Source organism: Polyodon spathula, chromosome 39 (genome assembly GCF_017654505.1).
Source record: "Polyodon spathula isolate WHYD16114869_AA chromosome 39, ASM1765450v1, whole genome shotgun sequence".
In the NCBI taxonomy this organism is placed as follows: domain Eukaryota; kingdom Metazoa; phylum Chordata; class Actinopteri; order Acipenseriformes; family Polyodontidae; genus Polyodon; species Polyodon spathula.
Window position 1 is genome coordinate 2607583 of NC_054572.1, and position 26795 is coordinate 2634377.

General features: G+C 41.5%; 3 protein-coding genes across 7 annotated transcripts in view; 2 read left to right on the plus strand and 1 right to left on the minus strand.

Annotated features, from left to right (window-relative positions):
- pth4 (parathyroid hormone 4) overlaps positions 1 to 2663 on the minus strand; it is a 3828-nt gene extending 1165 nt beyond the window's left edge. Inside the window, exons 1-2 of one of the 3 annotated variants that reach the window (XM_041236120.1) lie at positions 2553 to 2663; positions 1232 to 1335 (exon numbers count right to left, since the gene is read on the minus strand). In XM_041236120.1, coding sequence (XP_041092054.1) covers positions 1232 to 1317 — 86 coding nt within the window. In that variant the 5' untranslated portion in view covers positions 1318 to 1335; positions 2553 to 2663. Of the gene's footprint in view, positions 1 to 1231; positions 1692 to 2552 lie in introns of those variants that run through there. The other 2 variants (XM_041236119.1, XM_041236118.1) reach the window with 2 other exon arrangements.
- Positions 2664 to 6699: 4036 nt separating this feature from the next.
- On the plus strand, positions 6700 to 13632 carry srsf3b (serine and arginine rich splicing factor 3b). 2 transcript variants are annotated; one of them, XM_041235945.1, is made up of 7 exons: positions 6700 to 6788; positions 8147 to 8213; positions 8667 to 8880; positions 9423 to 9557; positions 12085 to 12123; positions 12418 to 12504; positions 12740 to 13632. In XM_041235945.1, exons 2-7 carry the CDS (start codon positions 8195 to 8197, stop codon positions 12765 to 12767), a joined length of 522 nt encoding a protein of 173 aa, XP_041091879.1. In that variant the 5' UTR covers positions 6700 to 6788; positions 8147 to 8194; the 3' UTR covers positions 12768 to 13632. The 2 variants fall into 2 exon arrangements, with proteins under 2 accessions (XP_041091879.1, XP_041091880.1); XM_041235946.1 differs by lacking the exon at positions 8147 to 8213 and having other exon boundaries at positions 6718 to 6788.
- A 5779-nt stretch (positions 13633 to 19411) lies between these two features.
- Positions 19412 to 25947, plus strand: LOC121304756 (cyclin-dependent kinase inhibitor 1-like). Of its 2 annotated transcripts, none has more exons than XM_041236136.1 (3): positions 19412 to 19631; positions 23890 to 24214; positions 25211 to 25947. In XM_041236136.1, the coding sequence occupies exons 1-3, from the start codon at positions 19596 to 19598 to the stop codon at positions 25264 to 25266; spliced, it is 417 nt and encodes a 138-aa protein (XP_041092070.1). In that variant the 5' UTR covers positions 19412 to 19595; the 3' UTR covers positions 25267 to 25947. The 2 variants fall into 2 exon arrangements, with proteins under 2 accessions (XP_041092070.1, XP_041092071.1); XM_041236137.1 differs by lacking the exon at positions 19412 to 19631 and adding an exon at positions 21168 to 23308.
- Positions 25948 to 26795: the final 848 nt, after the last annotated feature.

The window sequence follows — 26795 nt, forward strand, 5'->3', positions numbered from 1 at the left end:
TTTTCATTAAGCTGTGCTACACTTTTCCCACAGTATTCCATGCAAAATAAATATATATTGGGAATATCTGCCTAGGAATGAGCGTTCGCACATTTTGTAAGTTGTTGCTTTCGTCAAGAGGCTGGCTATACCTGGTGACCTTATACCTGCCTTAATTTAACCAGGCAAGTTTACCATGGAGGCTTTGTACCACAGCTGACCACAAATTGTACCATACTTGGCCAGGAATTACCTCCCAACCACTGGTTTTCTGATATTTCAAGGGTCTAGCTATTTCAGAATCCAGTGTCAGATACAATCAGTAGTGACGACAGGTGTACAGCACTATCTTTATTATCTTTATTATTACTATATTTAAAACCTTGCATAGATAATTGAGCCCCCTCTAGTGGAATCTAGTGGGTACTACACACACACACACACACACACACACACACACACACACACACACACACACACACACACACACACGACGTCTTTTTACATCTTCAATTACTCAAAGCAGCAGACGAATAACACGGGGTTTCAAACGTTTTAACATACGAATTTAGGATGCATTAAATTCATTTATACTGGTGTCTGCTAAGTGTGCCCTCAGTATATAGCAACGCAACTGCGATAATTAGGCATTTCGAAGCTAGCTGTGGTTTATGACGAGGATCAAGTTGTTCCAGAGTTGAACTGCAGCAGAACATTGACCCATTTTGATCAAGGCTGTTTGCTAAAGGTACCCGAAATGTTTTAAAACAAGCTGCTCTTAAGAAACAATTTTGCTGGACTGCAGAGTCCTGACAACCCTTACGGAACGAAAATATATTTCAATATATTGAGAAATATACTATCATATATTAATTAATATAATTCAATATATTGAGAAATGTAATGTCATATATTAATATATTTCAATATATTGAAGATTACAAAATATATTCTAGAATATATGTCAGTATATTTTCATTATATTGTACAATATATAAACAATACCATAATATTAGCTTGTTTTACATTTGAATACTTTAAAAGTAGTTAATAGTTATACAAATGGAAAATAAATAAATGAATTAATTAATCAACATTCGAGAATATTCAAATCCTTAAGACTAAAATGACAATATATTGTATGTCAATATCTTTACAAAATATATTTTCCTTCCATAAGAGAATACAGGTGGAAAGTAACGTTCAGGAGAAAGCAGCGCTGTCTTTCTCACACGCTGCTCCGCTTACTCACCTTTCCATTTCCTGCGGTTTTGCCAGTGCTATAAAAGCGATGACCACGACAGTCAAAGCTGGGATTGATCTCTGGGAAAGAAACATTTCTGTGTTCGGATAAGGCTGCAAAAAAAAAAGCATGATTATTTGTTGGTTTGTTTCTTTTATCAGAACTAACGTGTGTTGGTGTGTTTGAACCTGCACCTTCCCTATGTGTATCTCAGCTACAGATGATTCCCAGAGTTGAGTATTCAAGCGGTCTTGAAAGGTCCCGATGCCTAGCAAGGGTTTCCAGGCACAGTCATCGAACAAGAGCGGTATGAACTCCAATCCTGCCACCGGCTGATATTAATATTGTGTGTTGCTTGCAGTACTTTGGTAAACGGTACTATCGATTAGAATAGTCGAATCATAACAGGTGCTTCAGCGCGCTGTTCTTATACGTTTATTTACTTGGTAACACAACAATAAATGAATATGGACATAACGTGCTGACACACTACTGAGCACAGCTGCTTTGACGCTTCTTCGTGATCTGCAAGGTGATCCGATTCCAGGATTTAAAGAAGCTGTGTGTTATTGCAATAAATGAAGATTTCTACATGAGCACTGGCTTCCAGTAGAAACACATTCAGTACCTACCCTAATGAAATACTCTTTGGGGAATCAAATTTAGCTTCCAGCCCTTAGTTATTGACTAAGAAAGCATGATGAAAGCATGGTAAAGCACAGGTAAGCATTGCAAAGCCCTGAGAGGTATAGTTAATCATGGGAAACTATGGTAAATGCAGAGTATAACCATTGATCAGCTGCACACACAGCTAAAACAATATTACACGAGTCAATCAGATTACATAAAAATGTAACGTATTGTTATTCATTTAGCTGTGTCTAATGTTGCTGTATCAACCGTCAAGTTTCAGTATCACTGAATTACAATTATACTTACAGAAGTCACATACAAAAATACAGTCTATTTGTAGTAATGTAGATCTTAAATCCTTATTAATACAGATTAATAACCATAGCAAAACTATTGTAAACAGTTTGTAGAAATGCAATTTAAAATAAAAAAAAAACAGCATGCTCTAGAAAATGAGAGACACTTATGGAAACAAGGTTGAGTGGGAAAACAAATCCGATAAATAAGAAAGGAAATGCGTATACAAATAACACAAAGGAATGCATAATAAATAAAGAAAACCAGCCTGTTAATCCTGTAATAAAGATATCAAGTGTGATATTGATATGAACTGTAAGTAAAAGTGTTCAAAGGCAGAATAAATTGTAAAATAAAATCCCAGATAAAAATGAAATGACAATGTGTGGCATTCCTGTACCTCACAGTGCAGTCATGCAGGAGAAGCAGCACAGTCGAGCTGGCTCAGGCTGGATAGGACAGCACGGCCACACCACAGTCCCTCTGAGAGTGCAGGTGAGATGGGGATCAGTTTCAGAGCCTTTATACCCAGCCTGCAAGCCACTGAACAATAGCTCAGCGCTGCCCTGCTCTCCTGAATACCTCACAGGGCAGCCCCTGCATCACTAATGTGCCTTGAGGTGCATGAATAACCCTACAGCCTAAACAAAAACAACAGGACTTTCAAAACCAAATGCAAATACTGACCAGCAAGTGAGTCTGAAAAATGAGCTTAAACGATGTATTTTGTTGGTTTGTGCTGCTTTACACACACACACACACACACACACACCCACACCCACACCCACACCCACACCCACACACACACACACACACACACACACACACACACACACACACACACACACACACACACAGACACACACACACACACAGACAAACACACACACACACACACACAGATTCACACACACACACACACACACACACTTCTCATTGACTCTCACTATAATTTGATTTACTATTTCTAACTCGTCAGACATAGGGTGAAAGTCAACAACAAATTAAACATTTTTGGCACTTTATTTAATTTTTTTAAAGGCATATTTAGTTCTTAAAAACGTGTTTTACAAAGTGGGGACGTCCACAACATCATTTCTTCAGGAGCTGCTATCTTTATGGGAACATTTTCTCAACTTTTGTCCGCACACTGATAGTAATAACTGCCCAGACACTCACACACAGACACAGACTCATCCACACTCACAACACAAATGTATATTTGTATGCTTTTACCTAACCTTTTTATTTTTTCTGTAATTGCTATAGCTCAAGCAGTTTGGTATGTAAACCCCTGAGACGCAGGAGCTCCTTATCATGGCTTTCCTCTATCCCCTGATATGCAGCATACACAGTACTTGTGCTTTTATTTTGCCTGATTTGCATTTACAATGGTTTTACTGGGGGTACGACACACAAACCCTAAGAATAAACACATATCAGTTTGTTTCTGTGATGTTGATTTCCATTAGACACTTTCCTTGATTATTTTTGACAGATTACTGGAATGTCTTGTGCTGACAGACTGGCTTTCAGGGCGTTTCTGCAACTGTCCAGCAAAAAACTGAATCATAACATTAAATCTGTTTGGTTTTTTGTCTTCACTTAATTGCAATATTTTGTATGGAGGAAACAGCTCTGCTAATATAATTGCTTCCAGTCGACTGTGTTATTTTGTGTTTCCATACTGTCCGCTGTTCAGCTTGTGTGGAATCTGAAGCCTGAGGGAGCAGGTCATTAGTGCCAGCCCTTGCATAGCTGGTAGGCAGGGATCACAGTCTGAAGCCTGCAGGAATGTCCTTGCTATTCACTCCCAAGTACCTGGATTGCATTATTTCTGGATTGCTGGCTCTGTTCTCCCCTTCCTGGCTGCTACACTACAATGGCTGTGAGCAGTTTACTAGGATTTTGTGTTTTCTTTTTATCTGGCTGTGCATACTGAAAATGAAAAGCCACAAACTATTAAACGGTATTTTTGAATAGTATTAAATCTTAAATGCTTAGCAATCCTTAACAAGGGAGGAGGGGCTAAATTCGCAAAGGTATTTAGTCCAAATCATGATTGGCCCATTTAAATTTTTTTTAAAAAAACACCCAATTACGTCGTCTGAAGATGATTCTTATCAGTTTTAGAATTTTAATTGGTGTTTTTTTTTTATTTAAATGTAGAAGAAAATGTAGAAGAAGAATGCATTGCACTTTGGAGTATTATTATTCATAATAATAATAATAATAATAATATATTGCACATTAAGAAGAAGAGGAATGATGTTTTGTATAACACCATGTACAGTGCTTCACTCCCCAGTGGATTGTCTACATTGTCACACAGCTCCTTCCTCTCCATGGCATGGTGTGCTGGTTTCCTGGGCGCTCGGGGAGTCTCCTGAGAGCATCTTAATGATCCGACTTCCGCAACATTTCCTGGAAAGCATCTTAAACGCCTGGCTGCAAAGAAAAAAAACAACAGCCTTAGCGCTAACCTCCCTATTAGGGCAATGAGTCGTGCTGGGTGCTGGGTGCTGGGGTGCTGGAGCACAGTATGATTGGTGTTGTGCATTCTCTCCCTGCACTACCACATGAAGTGGGAGTCGGAGTGAGGAACAGAGAGCATTACTCAATGCACAACACTGTCACACATTCTCTGAGTCCTGTGCTGAAATAACCTGGCAACATATTGAGCTGCACAGTGCTGTTCTGCTATAGACAACTCACAGATTAGAACTCAATGCACAGTGTTGTTCTGCTATAGACAAGTCACAGATTAGAACTCAATGCACAGTGTTGTTCTGCTATAGACAACTCACAGATTAGAACTCAATGCACAGTGCTGTTCTGCTATAGACAACTCACAGATTAGAACTCAAGCAACACCAGAGCCAGAATGGATGCTTTTTTACACAGCAGACTAGTAAAGAGGTCCACCCAGAACTCTAAATCCACAATATTCAAACACACACACACAGCCAGCCCAGTGGGTTGAGTTACAGAGAGATGTGTGACTTAACACGTGTGAGATGGTGACAACTGACCTGTACTGAGTATGTGCTGTAATATAATGGTCCTCTCAGAGGTACATTATCACCTAGTAATGGATCTGAAATCAGATGCAAATATCATATTGTTACAGGAACTGTGTGCTGAAAAACAATCCCAGTGATGGATCAAACCAGGGCTGATGCTGTCTGAGTGCAGAATTACACCCGGGCATGGGATCACTATTCCCACAGCCTGGAGTGTTGCTCAACCACGTAACGATTGTGCACCACAGACTAAAACTCTTCTGCTTGGAGTAGCTGATATGATTATATTGTCAACAGCTTACAATGGAGTATATTCATTCTTTAAAACAAGACATATGTATTAAGCAGGTAACTGGTTTATCTGCTCCTCTCTGATCCAGTGTCACGTGGGTTTGAGTTGACGCGTTCATTGCCTCACGATATTTATACATTAACTGCATTAAACATGCATATTCTTTTCTACTGTGGTTTGGAATGAGTATTTTGTCTACGATTCAGCTGACATTACAGATTTGACCAATGTGCCTGAAATTATATCAAAAATGAAAAGGCTATTAATATAAATATTCAAACACATTCAATAGGGCTAAGTTATAAGATTAAAAGAACAACTGTGAAGCAATTTACTTTGATTGAACATTGTATAACCGCTGTCGTTTTTGATATTCTGTATTTACATTGTGCATTTTTGCATGTCCCTTATTAGGTTTACTTTGCCACAGTAATTTTGCAGCTTTCCCATGAATATATAGTGTGCATTTTACCATAGTTTACCCTGTCTCTGCCGTGTCTCTTAGTGTGCTTTACCGTACCTCCGTTATTTACAATGCTTACATGTGCTTGTACTCTGCTTCCACTGTGCTTTATCACATTGCAATGCTTTGACTTAACGAAGGAGAAACTTCCTGTGTATCATGAATATACATACATCAAATGTAAATATCGTTTTACTAAAAATGATTACAAAGCATTTGACTCACTTTTGTTAGAAAATAAAAACGCTTCAAAGTTATTTTGAGCCGATTCTGTTGCCTAATTAAACTCAGAAAGCGTTTCACTACAAAACCATGTCACTTGTTTTCCATTACTGTGCCTGACTCGTTTCGCGTCATTGTCATTTCAAACATACGTGACAAAAGACGTGAATTGCTCATCGCTGGTCCTAATTGAATTTCTTTCATGTAGTCGCCTAGTTTATCACTGTGCTTTTGTTATTTTCATTCGTTTAAGAGTTCTCCTGACAGATTTTCTTTTCAGCATACAATCCCCAGTACAGAGTGTACACTTACATAGCAAGTCCACCATTTAAAATGTCCTAGGCTTGACTTGTATTAGCAAAGAATAAAATATATCTTAAACCCAGTCTTTAATATCAGTTTTATTAGGATGCAGACAGGAAAGTAATGATTTCTAAGGGGGGATCAGAAAAGCAAAGCCCTAATTATTTGTAAAGAGACTCGGAATGTGGTGGAAGCGTGCTGCGCGTCTCGTCTGTGCGTGATGACGCGCTGTCCCGGCGTGTATAAGTAGTCGTTTCCAGGCGCCATTTCGTGTTTGCAGAGAGAGGAGAAGGAAGAGGGGAGGAATCGCGGTTAACAAGCACGAACAGCTCGGTAAGAATACGCGACCCTTTCTTCCAAAACTGAGCATATGTAAAGTGAACTGCAGGGGCCAAGGTGGGGTGTATCGGTTTTGCCAGTGGTAAGGGTTTTTTTTTTTTTTTTTTTTTTTTTCTCTGGCGTTTGGTTTTTCCCGCATTGTTCTTGTTCCTCGGCAGCCATTTTCTTTAGCCGGAGTAGGCGGCTGGTAAAGAAAGCCAGCTGGGTCTGTTGTTTTCGGTGCCTCTGAGTGTGAGCTTTGTGAAGGGAGTAGTCTGAACGGGTGAGAATGGATCCGCGACGTGTCGCAGCTGATGTTAAATGCGTTTCGCGTTCCTTGTCTGCAACAGGAGCCTCCGCCATTTTTGACGAACAAAGAGAGGCCGGGGGCCTCCTCGTGCTCGGTCGAGGACGGATTTTAATTGCAACGTGTCTGGTTTTTTTTGGGTGGGGGGAAAAATTCGATATACATTTTACACTTTTAATCGAGTTGTTAAACTAGAAAAGGAAGTGCATTTACCGTGCTATCGTCCCGGCTTCGTTTTGTGGTATAATGCAGCAGCTGCTTATTAAAATGGCTGCTAGGCAATATGTATAATCTGACCTTGCAGTTTAAACACATTGGACGTAACGTGTATGGTGTACTGTACCCTTCCTTGTGTAATGCTGTACTTCAGTGCTACGCGTAATTTAACTATATTGAAAGGATTATAAATGGTTGAAGATCATCAAACAAAAACTCCTTTTACAATCTGCCTCAGTCAACTACGTAAAAGCTTTCCCTAAATCTGTTGGTGCATTGAGGACCATGAATGAATGTTAAGTTACCTCCTGGAGGGGAGGCATTCAGAGAACCACCGTACAGCACTGAATTTGCTTTGTGATGCAGCGTTTGATCCAAGTGTTTGTGTACCGAAGACTAGCCTCCTATTGCCACTACTTGCACTAAAATTACGTTTAACAGTAAAGTATACAGTTCAGTTTAGGTTGATGTACATGTTTTGTGATGCAAGTCTAAAACATGGACTTGGAGACTAAGTTAGGAATGTTTCCATGTGCTATGCATTTCCTTTTTGTACTCATTTCTGCCTTTACAGTTCTCAGTGGGGCAGTTCACTGCTGTACATAATTTCTAATACAAAATCTGCTTGCAAAACCGATATCTGTTTCTATACTGACTACTGGCTACCTGTTCTGGGGTGGAAAAGTGCACTTTGGCATCTCAAAGTAACACAAGCCACTGCTAAATTGTAGGTTTAAAAAAAATTGTTTTTTGCTAATCTTGTGTAATTATTTTGTTGCAACAATGGTATGTTTGTTTGATGGAAATGTGTAATACATGAAAACTAAACCAAGCAAAATTCTTCTTTCAGTTTTTCTCCTACACGTTTGTGGAGTAGCAATTTTTGTTTAGAGAATTGATGCCAAGTGAAATGGGAGGTAATTACAAGACTTATTTTCATTTCTACAATGCATGCGAGAACAGTGCCCCTTCATGAAATGTTTGCTTTTGATGGTAATCCATGCATCCACAGATACTGGTCTGGAACTGCTTGGGCAGTAGTTGTTTCAGCATTCCTCCTGTGGAATAGCAACTGTTCCAAGGGCTTTGTTATCCTATTTCTTTCAATGAGATGGAATGCAAGCGTTTGTGACATACATTGCTTATTGAAAGTGGAACCCTGTTGCATGTTCTAGTCTAATATACACACTTCTAAGAAATGCTGATAATTTAAAAAAAAAAAAACCTAACTGGGTTTTGATGGCCAGACCTGTCTGTAGATAGCAGTTGATGCGGTGCCAGATTAAGCTATTTTATTCAGTAAATGTTAGGCAGTTTGCAAGTAACATGCCCCTGTTAAGTTTTGGTAAAGCGTTGCCTCTTTCTTTCAGATCCAGCCATGCATAGAGACTCTTGTCCCTTGGACTGCAAGGTCTATGTTGGTAACCTGGGTAACAATGGTAATAAAACAGAGCTGGAGCGCTCCTTTGGGTATTACGGCCCTCTGCGCAGCGTGTGGGTGGCCAGAAACCCACCCGGCTTTGCTTTTGTGGAGTTTGAAGATCCCCGTGATGCTGCTGATGCCGTTAGAGAGCTGGATGGAAGGTATACATACACCTGTTTGTATTGTTCTTATGCACTTGCCAGTTGATTTAAAGCTACAGTTGGAGGGGGGGGAAAGGATATTTGTATTATCTCAGTAGGCTCTGATTGATAGAAGTAATTTTAGTATACCTTGGAAAGGTAATTGGTTTCACCCACAGTTTCATTAAACATGTTTGCTTTCTGATTTTAAAATACACCAAAACGTTTATATGAAACTCTGTTCAATGGCTGCACAATTGTTCTGATCCAGACTTTCATCTTGTTTTTTAACCATGATGCTTTCAGTAATACAGGGTGCTGACATTCAGCTTTAAAAAATCGTCAGCGCATGATGTATGCAGAGCGGATTAGAACTAACCACTGTTTTTACTAGTTTCTTCAAAACACAACTTAACTCAGGCATTTGGAACAGTCATTTTAAATGAGTGTTTAAGCAATTTTCTTGAACAGCTGTTGTCTAGAAACGGGGAGATCACTATTGCAGTGTAACCCACGAACTGGTTTGTAGTTCTCGACGTGAACCCTGTAATGCCTTCACGCAGGACCCTGTGCGGATGCAGGGTAAGGGTAGAGCTCTCCAATGGGGAGAAGCGTACCCGCAACAGGGGCCCGCCCCCGTCTTGGAGCAGACGTCCACGCGATGACAATCGGAGGAGGAGCCCGCCAGCGCGACGCAGGTACTTCACAAAGACAGCAGCCAGCTAGCTGCTATAGCCATTACCCAGAGCAATGTAGCTTTTAGAAACCAGACTGTAAAGGACTGAACACTGTAGTAAAGTACAACTGATCTAGTTTTGAATATTAATTTAATCCCAGGTGCTGAGTGTAAAGTCCAAATGGCTTTTAAATCATCTGCATACAGAGAAGCAACCCTTTATAAATAAAAGCTTTACACATTTTTGGCCAGTTTTAATTTAGTGTGTAAGGAACTAGTCTGACACTTGACCATTTATTTCATTAATGGGAACATTCAATTGCTATCTGTCGGGTTTAATATGCAACTCATCTTCATTGTCATTTGGTTAGTCTTAAACCAAGCTTTTTAGCCTTTAGATGCAGGTTCTAGAAAGTGTGTGCTGGGGGAGGGGGGGGGGAATTTAGCTAGTCTGGTTTACTACCTATCATGGTGGAATAGGGCTGGGCAATTCTGTTTTGCTAAACTCAAAAAAAAAAAAAAGTGAATAAATGGTTCAATTAGAACTTGCCATAAATTCTTCCCTGGCCTAAAATGCATCAGATGGATGGCTAGCACAGTGGTTCTCAAGATGATGCAGACACAGATTGGCAAGCTTTGTAGTTCAGATTTAGAGACCCATAACTTCATCTACTCTGCTCTTCATAACTTTCCCTGGACACTATTTGGTGTGCTAGGCTGCTAGCTGGTGCTAAAGTGGTTGAAAGATCAGTTTGAGAAGGGATTTCATAAATACCAGCTGTAGTTACACAGCATTTATGGAGTGGTGCATACTTAACAGAAACTAGTAGGTACATTATTCTTAAATGGTTAGTCTTGGCTTGACTTGGTGCAACTGAGAAATGCTGTGCTAGCGGTTTCATTGTGGCTGATCCCAATATTTAACAAATGTAACTACCAAGCTGGCGATTCCTCACATTAATGCCCAGTCCTATTTGTAGTTTTTTTGCAGCAATTGATAAAATGCTAGATTTGGTTTTAATGATAGCTTTTGTTTCATTTTTAAAGGTTGCTTTTTTTATTTACCATCTCAATTAATAAAAATGAACCCCCGTTGCAGAGTCACCATCATGCCTCTTCTCACCACCCTCTGAGTCTGCATTAGCCAGTCAACTAGCCCTCTTTCAGCGTCATGTGACCACTGACCAGCGTGCCCCAATCAGCTTGGCTGGTGTTGTATCACATGACCCCAGGCATGGCCAGTCGTCAGGTTGCACCGCCCTTTGGTTCCTGAGCATGCTGTTTTCTGTCAGCCTTCTCTCCAACCTAAACCCAATCGGCAGCGGCCACCTCGACCGCCTACCACACATTCCTGACCAATCAGCTGTTTACTATTCCAAATGTCTACACAACAACCTACAGCAGCAGCCTTCGGCTAACCAATAAAAGCAGGAAAAATCCACAACCAACCCCCTCCGCCAACCAACTAAATGCAACATTCGGCAAATTCTACCTGGCCGCCAGTCTGGCAACCTCGCCATTTCTAGCTTGTTGAAAACCAAAAGACTAGTAAGTTTTTCCTGCTTCTACAGTTTACTGCTGGTTACAATTAAAGGAGTAAGCTGCTTCATAAGGAAATCATTTTTTATTTTCAATCAAGGGCTGGTTGTGCATAATTGAGTTTTAAAGGTGAATGGGAATCTCATTTTATTTAGGTTATAGATTGACGTGCATGGCAACCCCCTGTCAATTTCAGCAGCTGTTTGCACTCTTCCTCAGAAGGGTGCGAACAGATTGCAGGTTTGAAACTAATATCCTCTTTGTTCCAACTTTGGGTTGGTATGGTCCCATCACCTTTTAAACAAAAAAGGGCTAACATTGAGCCAGTTAATGTTGCCTAGAATCTGGGTAAGACAACTTTTAAAGTCCATTTTTTCATTCTTTAAACCCCCTCCCAGTTTGAACAGTGTTAAGAGCATCAAACCACCAGGTTTCCATTATGGGTTATTTTCGGTCACATCCCTACCATTTTGAGAGTTTTACACTTGCAAGGGCTCACGCTAAACTACCATGTCCCCAGACAAATGTCTTTTCCTACCACATCCCCCTTTTAATTTTGATGCAGCTGAAATGGCCTCCAGCAGTTTGTTGAATGGGATTAGAAACTGGGATCTCCTGGCTTTTAGTCCTTTTTCTTTGGGAACTGTATAATGCCTTTCTGTCTTTTGCATCTAGTGTCTTTGGGGTAAAGAGATGTCTGAAAACTTGTGGACCATTTTAATGGAGCGGGACACTAGTGTGGGCCCTGTCTGTACACTTGGTGTTCTGCATGGATTCCAACAGCTTGTCGGAACACTTGCAGTAACATTTTTAAAAGTGCTAAATCCGAGAACTGTTGGAAACCCTGCAGTTGTAAAATATCACCATAAATCTGCTGTTCATTTTGAAATTAACGTGGAAATGTTTCTTTGCATAATCCCAGGTTCAGTTGGGTTGAATAGGGTGGTGCTTCAAATCAGCCGTTCTGCAGTGTTGGTGTGAGATTAAATGTGCTCTTCTAACTTTTATAGATCGCCTCGCAGGAGAAGCTTCAGCCGAAGCCGTAGCAGGTAATTGACTTTTATAAATGCATGAATTAACTGGACTGACTAGTGTTCATAGTTGGTGTAATGATATATCTTTTAAACAAATTAAGGGCACTTTTTCATGCTATGTGAATAGTGGATGAATTGCAGTATTTTTTGCTTAGGAGATTGTGGCTGTAATGGAGCTTAAGTCTTCAGCCACGTGGGTGCAGGCATACGGGCATGTACACTTGTTCACATTTTTGTTGTCTCCTTTTCTACAAACTAAACTGAAGGCAAATTTACTAATCCTACTTTGTTTGTTTTCTTTTTCCCCAGGTCTCTTTCCAGAGATAGGAGGAGGGAGAGATCCTTGTCCAGAGAAAGGAACCATAAACCATCACGCTCCTTTTCTAGATCTCGCAGGTATGTGTCCTGCATTAATCTAGACCCTCAATGAGATGTCCATGTCAGGACGCTAAAATTCATGACTGTGAAGTCAACACTTGTGTGTTACAGATTTAATTGCCAGAAGTGCCCTTTTGATGGCATGTCTTTGTAACCCCTGGGGAATCAATCTCTGAATTTACTTTGCTAAATGTGTTCGACAGATTGAGTAGGTTTTGTATCATTTTAACTTTTCTGTTTTTGTCTTTTCCAGCCGTTCCAGGTCCAATGAAAGGAAGTAGAGGAAGGAGTCATGCGGACTTGTGTACAAATAGTCACCCCTTATTAAATGTTTCACTTGTTAATGACTTTACACTCTATAGATCTGTTTTTTTTTTTAAAAATGTGTTTTAGCTGTTTGATTTGTGTTGTGAAACACAGGATAACCAAGGACTTAAGTGGAAAGTCTGTATATAAATGCTTTGTGAAGATTTGAGAGTTGCTGTAACATAATCGGGAAATGCTGTTAATGATGATAGGAAAATTGACTTTCTGTGTTCAGACAACATTCTTTTTATATCTTGCACAAAATTAAATGTTTTTCCAAAGCTACAGTGTTTGTAGAAGTTCTGTCCACATTCTCCATTCCAAGGGTTATATTTAATAAAATAAACCAAACCCTCAAAGCTGTGGAGTGCACAGCTGCGAGGACAGTATGAATGGAAAGCTACTTTTACTATAGCAGGGTAAAAGCCACAGGGTGTTAATAAACACTGTTGCTTTTCTGGTCTCTGGTAGAGCAGTTTTAGAATTGAGATCTGTACAGGGCCATGTTGGTTTTAAATTATGCTTTGTATCTGAATCTGGATGTGCAGCAGTTGGGATTTGAAGATGGGTGTGAAGTTAATCCTGGAGCAGAGTTGTATTGAAGAATGAACAGGAATAGAAACGGATGCCCTGACCACCAGAAATTAATTGTTGTGTTTAAAACCGTAACCTGAACTTCAAGCACCTTTTTTACATGCCTTTTGAAAGCCTGTTAGGGTGACAGATTTTGCTTCTAGAGCAGAGTAATGAAGATGAAAATCTGTTTTGTGACTATTCAGCCTTTTTGTTTTGCAGTTTGTACTATTTGTAATGTTCTTTCAATTAAACTGTTTACAGAAAGTTGTCTCCATGATTTATAAAATGGGAATTGTTTTTTTTTTTTGGTTGGTAGGTGTTTCCAGTTCAGAGTTATTGCCCAAGTAGTGTCAAAGGCATCTGGATAGCACCAAGTTTTTCTAGAGTGTGTGTAAGGACCTTGCAGCTGAACAGGGTGGAATGGTTTGTTTTAAATCTGCTATTGGGTAACAATAGACCTGATGTATACAATTGTGAAGTGGTGTCAAAGGCAGGGTGTTCAGATATGACCCACCCCAGACATTTAATCTTGTTTGTTTTTGTGTTTTTTGTTCCAGGTGTCCTGTCTTCAGTGAAATGTTTCAGGCACTTTTATTTTTATCTGAAGGTGCACATGGTGCCCTGCAGCATTCTATTCTTGGTCCTGTATTGTTTTCCACATATGGGCTACACTTGGGTGATAGTGTCCGTAGATATGAGGTACATTTTCATTATGCTGTGCTCAATTATAATAATCTTTATATAGCACCTTCCATAGTGGCCCACCATCACAAAGCGCTTTACAAGATACGAGACTAGGGTGTATGAACGATGCATCGGCTGCAGTCACGACGTCTCACCTGAAAGACGGAGCACAAGGAGACTAAGTGACTCAAGTGAGTCAGTGTCTGAACTGGGGTTTGAACCGGGGACTTGCTGTTTACAGGCTTTTTTCTTTAACCACTGGACCACACAGCCTCCTTTAATTTTGACAAATTATTTCTGAAACCTGGTGCTATCTCAGTTGGAAATAGTCGGACTACCTGTCTTGCTGGTTATCAAGGGATGTGAACTTTTGAATGTTAAACTGATAACAGATGCTTCTTGGGACACAGAATGAACTCTAGGGTGGAGTTGAAGTAAAGCTGAAATTAGATTTTGTTCCAGCACTTTAATCCAGAATGTAACAAGGTTTTTTTTTTTTTCTTCCATATTTAAATATTGCTTAACTAAGATGTTCTCTTGCTGTCGAGACTGATGCATGCTTTTGTAGCCTGTAGGATTGATTTATTGCAGTGTTCTTTTCTCAGATTTAAAGTTTTGTCTCGGTTGCAGCTTTTGAGAAGTGCTGCTGCCAGAATTAACAAGAAAAAATAAATTAAATCATTACCCCAGTGTTTGCAGCCTTACTGTATGCTTTAGGATTGATTTTAAGGTTCTGCTTAAAATCTTTTAATCTTCTGCTTTAAATGCCCCCCACTACTACTTGGCATTAAACAAACGTTACCATGTAACAAAGCATAGTGTGGTGTTGCAGAGTATGTGTAAAACTAACTTGTGTGCAGGAATCAATCTAATGGAGCACAAGCAGAAAATGATTTAGCAGAATCTGCTCTTATTTGTTGTCAGAGACGTAAAAACGAGGGTTACTATTGTAAGTGACTCTGCAGCAGAAGTGATGCATAGTTCACCCCTTAAGTTGCTTTTGATAAATGTCTGCTAAATGACTATTAATAATAATAACTAATAATGGTGTTAATGTTACACTTCAGTACAACCAGACTACAGTTTAGTATGCTTCTGGTATTGCTGAATTGCATAGCACGAGCAGTTCAAACAAAATGCTAAACTATTCAGAAGAGACAATTTCATACAGAGGTGATGGAATCAGAGTTTAAAAGCAGCTTTTAAAGATGAATGTAGCTAATCCAAAGAAAGCAGCATTGCTAATAAAGTAGCCACACACTGTATTTAGAAAGCGTTCAATAACTGCAATGTGACTGATGAATGGATGCACAGAAGAATATATTCATAAAACAATCACACTTAAAACCTGCTAATTTAACAAATGAGAATAAGACTGTTGTGATATAACACTCCTCTAGAAGACTCCACCGTCACCTGGCTGTGTGCCCTTGTGACCGACAGCAATCTAGTTATCTCCTCTCTCTAATGCCTTATTGCTCATTGGAACTCTATATATGCACATGACATGCCAACGCCAAATGACTGATTCAAAACAAAACAAGGGTGTGATAGTTTCCATATGACCACTCCTGTAATAATGTAGCTTTTCAAGTTTGCGTCATATTTCAAAGAAAGGTCTCCCACTCCTTCGGTTTCCATCAGAAGTGAAGGCTGTATTTACAAAATAAAAAAGCAGTGAAATGTGTCCTGGTGTGTGCATCTTGCAACCAGGGCTCCTGGCTAGGAGTCTCTCCTGTGATTCATTCAAGTTCGCCCCTCCTCTCCCCTGCTGCACTCTCTAAGCTGTCAGCAGTCTGAGGAATCAGAAAGGATTCCTGAAAAAACCTTGTGATCAACCAGCTCCTGCAGGAGATCATTTCTGCACACTGCTTTTCTCCCATTAGGGGGCGCCTGTTGTCTAACTGGATCGACTGCGGCTGTACCCCCAGATTAGAGACCAATATCCAATAGCAGCCTGGTTACACTGGGCCTCACAGCAGTCAAAAGCTCTGTGCTTTCTCCTCACACGTTCACTCCTTCCCCGCCCTGGCAGATATGAGTCAGGGAGTTGCCATGACCACCAGTCTACGGTATAGAACAAACAAACTGTCCAGAAGCAGGGTTTACAGATGTATGTTTTTTGTGTAACAGTCTGGTATTTTCTGTGCCGTGGTTGTGGCACAGAGTCATGGACCACGTGTCTCTCATACATTCCAGGAAGCCCGGCTTGTTTTCCTGGTAAAAATAGACTGATCTGACAGAACTGCCCTGTAGGAGCTGGAAGTACTTCTGGCATAGATGCATTACAGGATCAAAATGATGAGGCCCATTCACACAGCTCTGCCACGGGGACTTGTTAAAGAATTATTCTTTTTTTGTTTAAGATTGTTTTGATGGATTTAAGACGCTAACACAGATCTGTGTAATGCACCAAGACAGGCAAATGACTGATAAAGATTTCTGAAACATTGTTCAGTTCTCCTGTATGTTTTCAAGTGGCTACCTCTAATCAAGTTGCAAGTGTATTTCTCTGGCGCTCTTTGCTTTGATAAGCGAAGTCTCTTAATCTACAGTTGAAAAGCTGATATGAACACATGAAATCTGCTTCTATAGAACCTGTGGTGTCTGAACGGTTGAGAATGCTGTGTCCTTGATATTGCAAGTGTGTGATCTACACTCTACACAAGTGATCTACACAAGTGTAGCTGGTGTTCATAGATTCCAATGGGGATGCACAATACATCGCCTGGTGATCCTGGTTTGAGTCACAGCAGTTCCTAATAAAATGGCCGCACCCTGGCTTCATCGTTTCATTGAACTACACGTCAGTGGCACATACACTCTCCCAGGGTTTCATACCCACCCCACTTTGACCCACTAACCCATAACGAGACTAGATGAAGTCGGGGATCGTCCTCTCTCTCGGTCTCACGTACCCTGTCAACGTGAGCGCCAACCCAAACAAGTAAACAGTCAGGAGGCGCCCCGCTTCCTGTAAACACGATCCAAGTTGCTCCTTCGTGGAGCAGCTGTGAAGCGTGAAGAGGAGTCATTAAGAGCACAAGCGACCCCAATCAGCTATTGTTCGGTCTTCTTGCTCCCTAATAGACTGGTGTTGTTTTGCGATGGGGACTTGCGAAGGAGCCCGGGACCGTCAAGAATCAAATTCCTGGGAAACAGACTGCCCCCCACCTCCCTCTGCTCACTCTAATATAAACAACCCCGACTCCGCCAACACGTGGACGAGCCTGGGCGGGGACTGATCAACTTTCCGCGGGATGGGGCGGGACTAGAACAGGGGCTTAAGGGACTGACTGGGAATATACAGCACTGTACAAACACGTACTGTTTATGTTTCTTATGATGCAAGTGAGAGTGAGAATTAATATAGGGTAGCCTTCACAGTACGAGGCTATATGGTTCTGGGTCTAGAACTGACCGTGCTGGGAAGCAGCTCCAGTGCTGGGAGAGGTGTGATCCCCATTCTCAGCAAGAACAGAGGATGACCTTCAGCTCCACCTCTGATTGATCTGGGGCTGTGTGATCTGTGTACTGATCTGGGGCTGTGTGATCTGTGTATTGATCTGGGGCTGTGTGATCTGTGTACTGATCTGGGGCTGTGTGATCTGTGTATTGATCTGGGGCTGTGTGATCTGTATATTGATCTGGGGCTGTGTGATCTGTGTATTGATCTGGGGCTGTGTGATCTGTGTATTGATCTGGGGCTGTGTGATCTGTGTATTGATCTGGGGCTGTGTGATCTGTGTATTGATCTGGGGCTGTGTGATCTGTGTATTGATCTGGGGCTGTGTGATCTGTGTATTGATCTGGGGCTGTGTGATCTGTGTATTGATCTGGGGCTGTGTGATCTGTGTATTGATCTGGGGCTGTGTGATCTGTGTATTGATCTGGGGCTGTGTGATCTGTGTATTGATCTGGGGCTGTGTGATCTGTGTATTGATCTGGGGCTGTGTGATCTGTGTATTGATCTGGGGCTGTGTGATCTGTGTATTGATCTGGGGCTGTGTGATCTGTATATTGATAACTTTTATCACCCCTGTCTTGTACTCGCCTGTCTTAGCTGGAGTTTGTTTTTAATCTTCAATAAAACTGTAATCGTATTCATAACAGTAGCGTATAAAGAACACGTTCAGTTAAACAGACATATTTATCCCACCCACTCATACCAATGCGTTACCTGCTATATGTTTGTTTATTTAGATAAATCTGTCTATAGTTACACTGGCTTTATTTAGATCAAACTAACGTACTCCTTATTTAATAAGCCTGGTTAACGACCCGCTAACCCTTGTATTATTATTATCATTAAATATGGTTACAGTAACAATTAATTCGCGCCTGTTTTTTTGTTAAAGTTACCAATATTATCTCATCGATCGCGCCCTATATAAATACTATGGTGGTAGTTTTCAGAGGGGCGTACAGAAAAAAAAAATGTTTAAGATGTCCCAGGATGAAATCCGAGTTTCCACTTGGATCTCTGACAAGGGTTCCCGTCTGCTAGAGGAAAGGCGCTCACGCGTGCTGTGCCGTGTTTACGAGGCAGTAAACACGATTCCCTGCGTGTGCCCGCCCAGCCCAGCCCAGCCCCTCAGAGGATTTTGCCCAGCCCAGCCCAGCCCAGCCCCTCGGAGGATTTTGCCCGCCTTTCGGTCGGTCGTCAGCCGGGTCGGGGAGCCTCCTAAAACGGGTCGGGTCGGGTCCGGTTCTGGTCGGGTCAGGGAGCCTCCTAAAAACGGGCGGGTCGGGTCGGGTCGTGGGAGCCTCCTAACAAACGATTTTCCCGCGTCGGGCCCCTCCCAGCCCCTCGGGTCGGGTCGGTCGAGCCCTCCTAAACAAGTCGCCGCCCCTCCTAAAAATTTTTTCGGGCCGGGTCGGGTCGGGTCGGGGAGAGCCTCCTAAAAAGGGCGGGTCGGGTCGGGTCGGGCCGGTCCCGGGAGCCTCCTACCCGCCCCCGGGCGGATTTTTCCCCGGGTCGAGTCGGGTCGGTCGGGGAGCCCCCCTATTTTTCCCCGCCCAGCGGGTCGGAGAGCCTCCTAAAACGGGCCCCGTCGGGTCGGGTCGGGGAGCCTCCTAAAAACGGGCCGGGTCGGGTCGGGTCGGGTCGGGGAAGCCTCCTAAACGGGAGCGGGGTAAGCGGGGCCCCTCCCGGTCAGGGGTCGGGGCTCAGGGAGCCTCCTAAAACGGCGGGCGGGTCGGGTCGGTTCGGGGAGCCCTCCCTAAAACGGGCTCGGTAGGCGGGGGCCCGCCCAAAACCGCCCCTCGGAGGGGCGGGGAGCCTCCTAACGGGCGCCCAGCCCAGCCCAGCCCCTCAGAGGATTTTGCCCAGCCCAGCCCAGCCCAGCCCCTCGGAGGATTCCGCCCCTTTCATGGCGTGCTTGAGCGTGGTAGTATTTTCTGGAAGTGAGAAGTGAATTAGTTTGGTGGCGCTCGGGAAAGCCAGCACAAAGTCGCGGGGAAAGAGGATCTGTTCGGAATAACTTCAGCTGCTCTTCAAACAAAACGCTTGCCACGGCAACGGAGCACACACCAGCCCATTCATGCACGCATTCGTCGATGCTAATTGTTATTTCAATGTAAGTATATGATCTAATTATACTGATACATATAGTTTGTTTTTTCTGTTTCTGTTAAATTAGACTACATCTACTTTTTTTTTTAGTTTAAAGATTAATTATTACGGTCCGTACTTGTTTCCAGCTGCCTGTCAATCTGAAAACACCTGGGTCTATAATGAGTGACACTAATTCTGTTCTGTTTGGAGAATAGCATTGGGGGTTTATATTATAGACGAATATGAATTGAATGGTTGACATTGTTTATTATTATTATTTTTTATTTTTTTATTTTTTAATGTTCTATGATTTTAAATGAGTTTTGATCCTTTTTTAAATTATCTAATCTGAATACAGTTGCTGTATTTCTATGTATTGATTTTTGTCTTCTGTAGTTTAAACTTTGTTTTTTCCGGATATCTTATCAATAATTAGTGTTACACAGTTTAAATCAGATTACACAATACACCGGGAAGGGCGGTGCTCTACAATGCTGTGTACAGTGAGAATGTTTCACCTGGATTTGTACCACCGTTCAGCTGATTGCATGAAGATTTTCGATGTTATTTTGTACAAGTTACATTTCGGAGTCTGAGTCCTCTCTCAGAATCCCAAGAAAGGGGGCGGGTCCATATTACACAAGGAATACATCAGACGGCTGCAGCACCAATCATATCCACTACTGATACTCTGGGCAAAACAGTACTGTTCATTGTAGCAGTAGCGGATAGCACAATCCGCGTCACTTTGAAATGTCGGAGCAAGTAAAGAAAAATAAAGTTTAAAAAAAAAAAAAAAAGTTTCCTCTAATAAAAAAAAAAAAAAAAATCAAAATAATAACAGGTCACTTTTGTTATCTAAACAAGGTGGGATGCATGTATGACATTGCTATTTGTTTATTTCACCTTCTAATTGTATAAGCTCTGTATTTTTTATTTTCCAAACATTTGTCTAATAACCATAGTAGCAAGGCTATTGATTTGAATGCACGTTGGATGATGGTTGTTATCGGTGATATAGAGGGTACGGCTTACCTGTGAAAACCAGCCTTGCCTAACAAGGAAGGAGGAAGCAGGTAACCTTTCCAGGACAGCACCCATTGTGAGGTCATCGCTGCTTCACTGAGCGTTCCGAGAAAGAGGTCTATACATTGAGACATGAACCCAGCACGTCAATGGCATGACTGGCACTGAGTCATCAGCCAGATATATATATATATATACACACACACACACACACACACACACACACACACACACACACACACACATTGACTCAGTCCAGTATTTTTTTTTTTTTTTTTTTTTTTTTTTTTGTTTTTTGTTTTTTTTTTTTTTTTTTTTTTGTTTTTTTTTTTTTTTTTTTTTTTTTTTTTTTTTTTTTTTTTTTTTTTTTTTTTTTTAGGCTTTTCTAGAATAGATAGACATGACGAGACTAATTACTGTCTGGAGAATGAGCGTGCAGGAAATCCAATAGAATTCAATTGAGACTCGAGCCTCTGTTATATACACTAGAATTCAAATGAGACTCGAGCCTCTATTATATACCTTAGAATTCAAATGAGACTCGATCCTCTATTATATACACTAGAATTCAAATGAGCCTCGAGCCTCTGTTATATACTCTAGAATTCAAATGAGACTCGATCCTCTGTTATATACACTAGAATTCAAATGAGACTCGAGCCTCTATTATATACCTTAGAATTCAAATGAGACTCGATCCTCTATTATATACACTAGAATTCAAATGAGACTCGATCCTCTATTATATATACTAGAATTCAAATGAGACTCGATCCTCTATTATATACACTAGAATTCAAATGAGCCTCGAGCCTCTGTTATATACACTAGAATTCAAATGAGCCTCGAGCCTCTGTTATATACACTAGAATTCAAATGAGACTCGAGTCTCTGTTATATACACTAGAATTCAAATGAGACTCGAGCCTCTGTTATATACACTAAAATTCAAATGAGCCTCGAGCCTCTGTTATATACACTAGAATTCAAATGAGACTCGAGTCTCTGTTATATACACTAGAATTCAAATGAGACTCGAGCCTCTGTTATATACACTAGAATTCAAATGAGCCTCGAGCCTCTGTTATATACACTAAAATTCAAATGAGCCTCGAGCCTCTGTTATATACACTAGAATTCAAATGAGACTCGAGCCTCTGTTATATACACTAGAATTCAAATGAGACTCGATCCTCTGTTATATACACTAGAATTCAAATGAGCCTCGAGCCTCTGTTATATACACTAAAATTCAAATGAGCCTCGAGCCTCTGTTATATACACTAGAATTCAAATGAGACTCGAGCCTCTGTTATATACACTAGAATTCAAATGAGACTCGAGCCTCTGTTATATACTCTAGAATTCAAATGAGACTCGATCCTCTATTATATATACTAGAATTCAAATGAGACTCGATCCTCTATTATATACACTAGAATTCAAATGAGACTCGAGCCTCTGTTATATACACTAGAATTCAAATGAGACTTGATCCTCTATTATATACACTAGAATTCAAATGAGACTCGAGCCTCTGTTATATACACTAGAATTCAAATGAGACTCGAGCCTCTGTTATATACACTAGAATTCAAATGAGACTCGATCCTCTATTATATACACTAGAATTCAAATGAGACTCGATCCTCTGTTATATACTCTAGAATTCAAATGAGACTCGATCCTCTATTATATATACTAGAATTCAAATGAGACTCGATCCTCTATATGATTTCTGTTTCGACAGATTAAGCAGAAGCTGGTATTAATGAAAATGTTCCTGGCTGCTGGTGATTCTAGGGTTAGTTTTAAAGAGTGTCTCAAACATTATTTAACCTTCCAAAATGTACTACTACTTCATCATCATCATCATCATCATCATCATCATCATCATCATCATCATCATCATCATCATAATTTATGAACTGGAGCCAGTATTAATGTCAGATCTTTGACTGATAGGAACGTCCATATGTATGCATTGGAGGGTGGTTAGCGAATGTGATATGCAGTACTGTATCTGGCAGATGTAACACGGTAACATATTTTTTAGTTCATAGATTAAAATAAAAGTCAAACAGTTCCCATGCCGTCACAAAGGTGCTGTTGCTGCCTTGTTTTCAAACACATCGGGCGGCTGGCCCTTCAAGCAAATGAATGACTGTAAACTGCCCAGTCCAGCTTGCTGGAATTCTGTCCGAGTGCAATTGGAAAGGTCTGTAAGAGACGGAGAGTCTAGAGTGACTTACAGGTACAGCAACTACCCAGCTGAGCGGACCTGCCACCCTACAGTGAAAGATCCACAGAGAGAGAACCAGCGCTGGTCAAGCCCAGGGAGCGTGAAACATGCCCAGGCAGAGAGAGATCCAGCGCTGGACAAGCCCAGGGAAAGCGAAACATACAAGCAGGAATATCCAGCAGGGCTGCGGGACTTGCCCTTGCATGTTTGTATAGGGAATGTGTTCAGGCATGTAGCAGCGTGTGTGAGTCACACTGCACTCCCTACAGAGCAGGCTCCGCCCAGCAGGGTGTATAACCCTGCCGTTGGTTTAGCGATGTTTAAAGGCTGAGCAGCCCGGACACTGATTCACTGAGCAGTGCTCTGATAGACTCCTGAGTCTGACTCCTCACCAGGGATCACTGCAAGGAAACGCTGTGAGGATGGTAAAGGTAGGGGACACTGAGCAGGCAGAGCGAGAGGTGCTGTGTGATAAACCACTACACCAGATCCATCGTTAGAGGGCTGGGGTTTATTTACTAATCCACTTCTTAATAGTTTCTAATCTGTATCTGAGAGTATAAGAGATTGTTGCTTTTTTAACTCCAGTGTGCTTCCTTTTTTGGGGGTTTAAAGCTGCAAAACTGTTTTGTAACATTAAGATTTTTCTCCTTGCATAAAAATAATGCAAAATCAACTTTGGGGGTGGAATTTTTATTTTAAACTAGATCTGCGCAAACCTCTGACGTGTGATGTGCACCCCTGGCTAAAATAATTGTCCTTTTAAGTTGTTATTCCACATGTCTGATTTGTGTACAGTGCATAGTGCCATCTGGTGGCTGAGTCCTGAAGAGCATGTCTGTGCTGATCTGCACAGGACAAACAGTGTGCACTTCTCCAGTGCCAGTCAAGGGCTATCTGCGGTGCTGTAATGAAAGGGAGCGCATATGAGGGTGCTGTCTCGCTCTGCTCAGCGGGTGTAGGGCTGTATTCTGTGTGATCCTGACCTCTCCTGCCCCCTCTTGCCCCGCAGTGTGACACCATGGCTCCTCGGAACGGAATCCTGATGCCCTCCTTCAACGCTTCGGTGTGCCGCTCCCTGTTCGGGCCGGTGGACCGGGAGCAGCTACGAGCCGAGTTCCAGGAGAGCATGCGCAAGACCCTGGAGGAGGCGACACGCAAGTGGAGCTTCGACTTCGTGAACGAGAGCCCCCTGGAGGGGGGAGACTTCCAGTGGGAGGGGGTCCCGGGGGGCAAGGTGCCCGCGCTGTACCGCCCCTGCGTGGTGAGGGCTAGCAGGCAGGGGGCGCTGTGCACAGAGGAAAGGGGGTGCAAAAGGAAGCAGACCAGCATTACGGGTAGGCAGTCGACTGTCTTGAGTGTGGTAGTGAGAAGCGTGAAGTGCCTTATTCCTTTCAAATAACACAGCTCCATGTTCTTGACGCTTGCTGGCTTCTTCAACGTGCTAGGAAAGTTTCTGACATTTTTTGCAATTTAATTAATAAACTGATTTAAAATAAGTAAAACACGCCACTAAAGTTGGTGTGGATCATTTTAAAAGCCTGCAACTGCTCTCTGGTGCGGAACTTTCCAACAGAGCGCACGCATTTGAATCGCCTCCAGGTGGCGCCATTGTGCCAGGATTGTCTAAATTTGCCTTCCCATTAATTAAATGGGAGGGAGGAGGAGCGGCGGAGTTACTGAGCTTGTCTTTACCTGATGTATTGTAACGCAGGAATACTATATTGATTGTAACATGATACAAGAACAAAAGCATAGCAGAGCGCAATGCACTTCACCAGCAGGTTCTGGGATGAACAATACCTCTGTTTTACAGCTGGTATAAATTCATGCTTTTCCTAACTTTTAATATTTGTCTTTTAACAAAATAGGTCATCATTAATTGAACATTTGATCTTATGCATCATACAAGTCATAACGTGTAGCCACCTGCATATCGCAATACTTACTGTATCGTGACATAAGTGTACCATTTAATCATTTAAAAAAAAATCATTAAAAATGTAATAATCACTTTGCTGGAATGCTGAACACGCAGCTGTTATAATCACTGTGTGTTGTAACACTACCGTTAGACGCTGGAGTCACAGAAAGTACTCTGCCGCCACCTAGTGTACGAAACTTAACACTGCGATTACAACGTGGTGCTTCTGTGAAAGGGAGCTCAGCCATGATTTGAAATGTATTTCTAAGACTATTCTACTACTACCACAAAGTGGTGTCAGTAAGCGCTGATGCAAGTCGTTATTGTGTTGTTATTGTTGCCCCCGCTGCTCACTGTGTGCTGTTTAACTGTCTCTGGTCTGCCCCTCACTGCTCTCTCTCTCATGCAGATTTCTACCAGTCGAAGAGAAGGCGGGTACAGTCTGCCCGGAAGCTGGAGCAGTGAAGGTGGAGTGGAGCTCACGGCTCTCACTCTGAGGTCCCACAAGCACTTTGCTCTCGTCGTGCCTGCCCTCAGGAACAGCTGGACATCGCGGTGCTGCGAAAGACTCGCTCTGCCAACACTTTATTTGTCAAGCTCCTTACAAACCTCCGAAGAGCCTTGTCTCGCAAGGATCTTCATTTAAAGTAGCAAAGGACTGTCTTCTCCCTTCCCTCTTCTTCACTGTAAGCTGTGCAAACCTGGCTGTAGCGAGCATTCCAATAGAACCGTGGTGGCACTCCACTGGAATTCATTCTGATTCTACGTGCTGTGTGAGAACCACTACACCAGATCCACTCTGGCGAACTCCCCTTAGTGGATATATTTCAAACTGGGCACAAGCTTGACCCCTTCTAAGGTTCTAAGCATGTCTGAAATGACTTCATGAACTCAGGAAATGGGCTGCCATCTCAGTGACAATTACATCCGCGGTCCAAATTAAAGAAGGCGGCTAGTAAAATAAAATTAGTTCAAACTACAGTTTTTTTTTTATTTAACAAATTCTTGCATGCAAAACAGGTATTTTGTCAAGATACAATTCAGTATTTTAAGCATTATGCTTTATGAGAACAGGCTAATGTAATGGAAGTTACAGTATATATATATATATATATATATATATATATATATATATATATATATATATATATATATATATATATATATATATATAGTAATTATTTTTTGTTGTATATTTTATTTTATTCTCAGCACAGAAAAATTCGGCCTGTTGCTGCATTAACATGGGGCTTCCTGCACGCACACACACGCAGACGCACGCACACATATTAGTATGATATGAATATTAAGTAGCATGTAATGTTGCTGACAGCTTCCTCATGTGTTAAAGTGCCTGTAGATAATGTAGCTTGTGTTTCATATCTGCTTGATTAAATCTTTGCATTGTTTAAAACTGTTTGGGAAGGTTGGGAAGTTCACTGGGTTTGAGCAAAGCTCTGAAAAGTTATTAAACGTGGGGCAAACCACAACCATTAGGTATCCAGTTCAGGTCAAAGTTGGGCTTGATGCTGTAATGTTAGAGTCAGGGGTATATTGATGCTATAATGTTAGAGTCAGGGGTATATTGATGGTATAATGTTAGGGTCAGGGGTACTGGGTTAGCAGTATGGTTATACAAAGCTAATTTGTAGCATAGTCACTAAACTGAAGTTCTTCAAAGGCGCAGTGACGTTTCTTGACAGCTCTTGTTTCACAAGCCACTTACACTTCTGTAAATAATAAATTGTGGTGTATAAAAAAGGCTGTTGAGACCTTTACTGAAGTTAATAAAGTAATTATTTATTGTAAAACATAATATTGTGTTTTTGTTGTTACGTTTATGAAAAATAAATTAATTCTTCTTGTTTAATTTGTCTCTGTGTTTTGGTACTTTCAGTCTACACACGGTTCATTTTACAAAACTACAAAATATTACGCAAGTCAAGGTCTCTTCAACTCTTTAGACTTTATGTTCAGCCCATCAATGCTCATCT

What these genes read in the sequence shown, in the direction of transcription:
- LOC121304756 (XM_041236136.1), top strand. Translation starts at nt 19,596, where the DNA reads ATGCACGCATTCGTCGATGCTAATTGTTATTTCAAT. An exon ending in ATGCTAATTGTTATTTCAAT is followed by an intron (nt 19,632 to 23,889) that starts GTAAGTATATGA and finishes CTTGCCCCGCAG; the next exon opens with TGTGACACCATGGCTCCTCG. An exon ending in GAAGCAGACCAGCATTACGG is followed by an intron (nt 24,215 to 25,210) that starts GTAGGCAGTCGA and finishes TCTCTCATGCAG; the next exon opens with ATTTCTACCAGTCGAAGAGA.
- srsf3b (XM_041235945.1), top strand. An exon ending in AGCCCGCCAGCGCGACGCAG is followed by an intron (nt 9,558 to 12,084) that starts GTACTTCACAAA and finishes TAACTTTTATAG; the next exon opens with ATCGCCTCGCAGGAGAAGCT. An exon ending in TCCTTTTCTAGATCTCGCAG is followed by an intron (nt 12,505 to 12,739) that starts GTATGTGTCCTG and finishes TGTCTTTTCCAG; the next exon opens with CCGTTCCAGGTCCAATGAAA.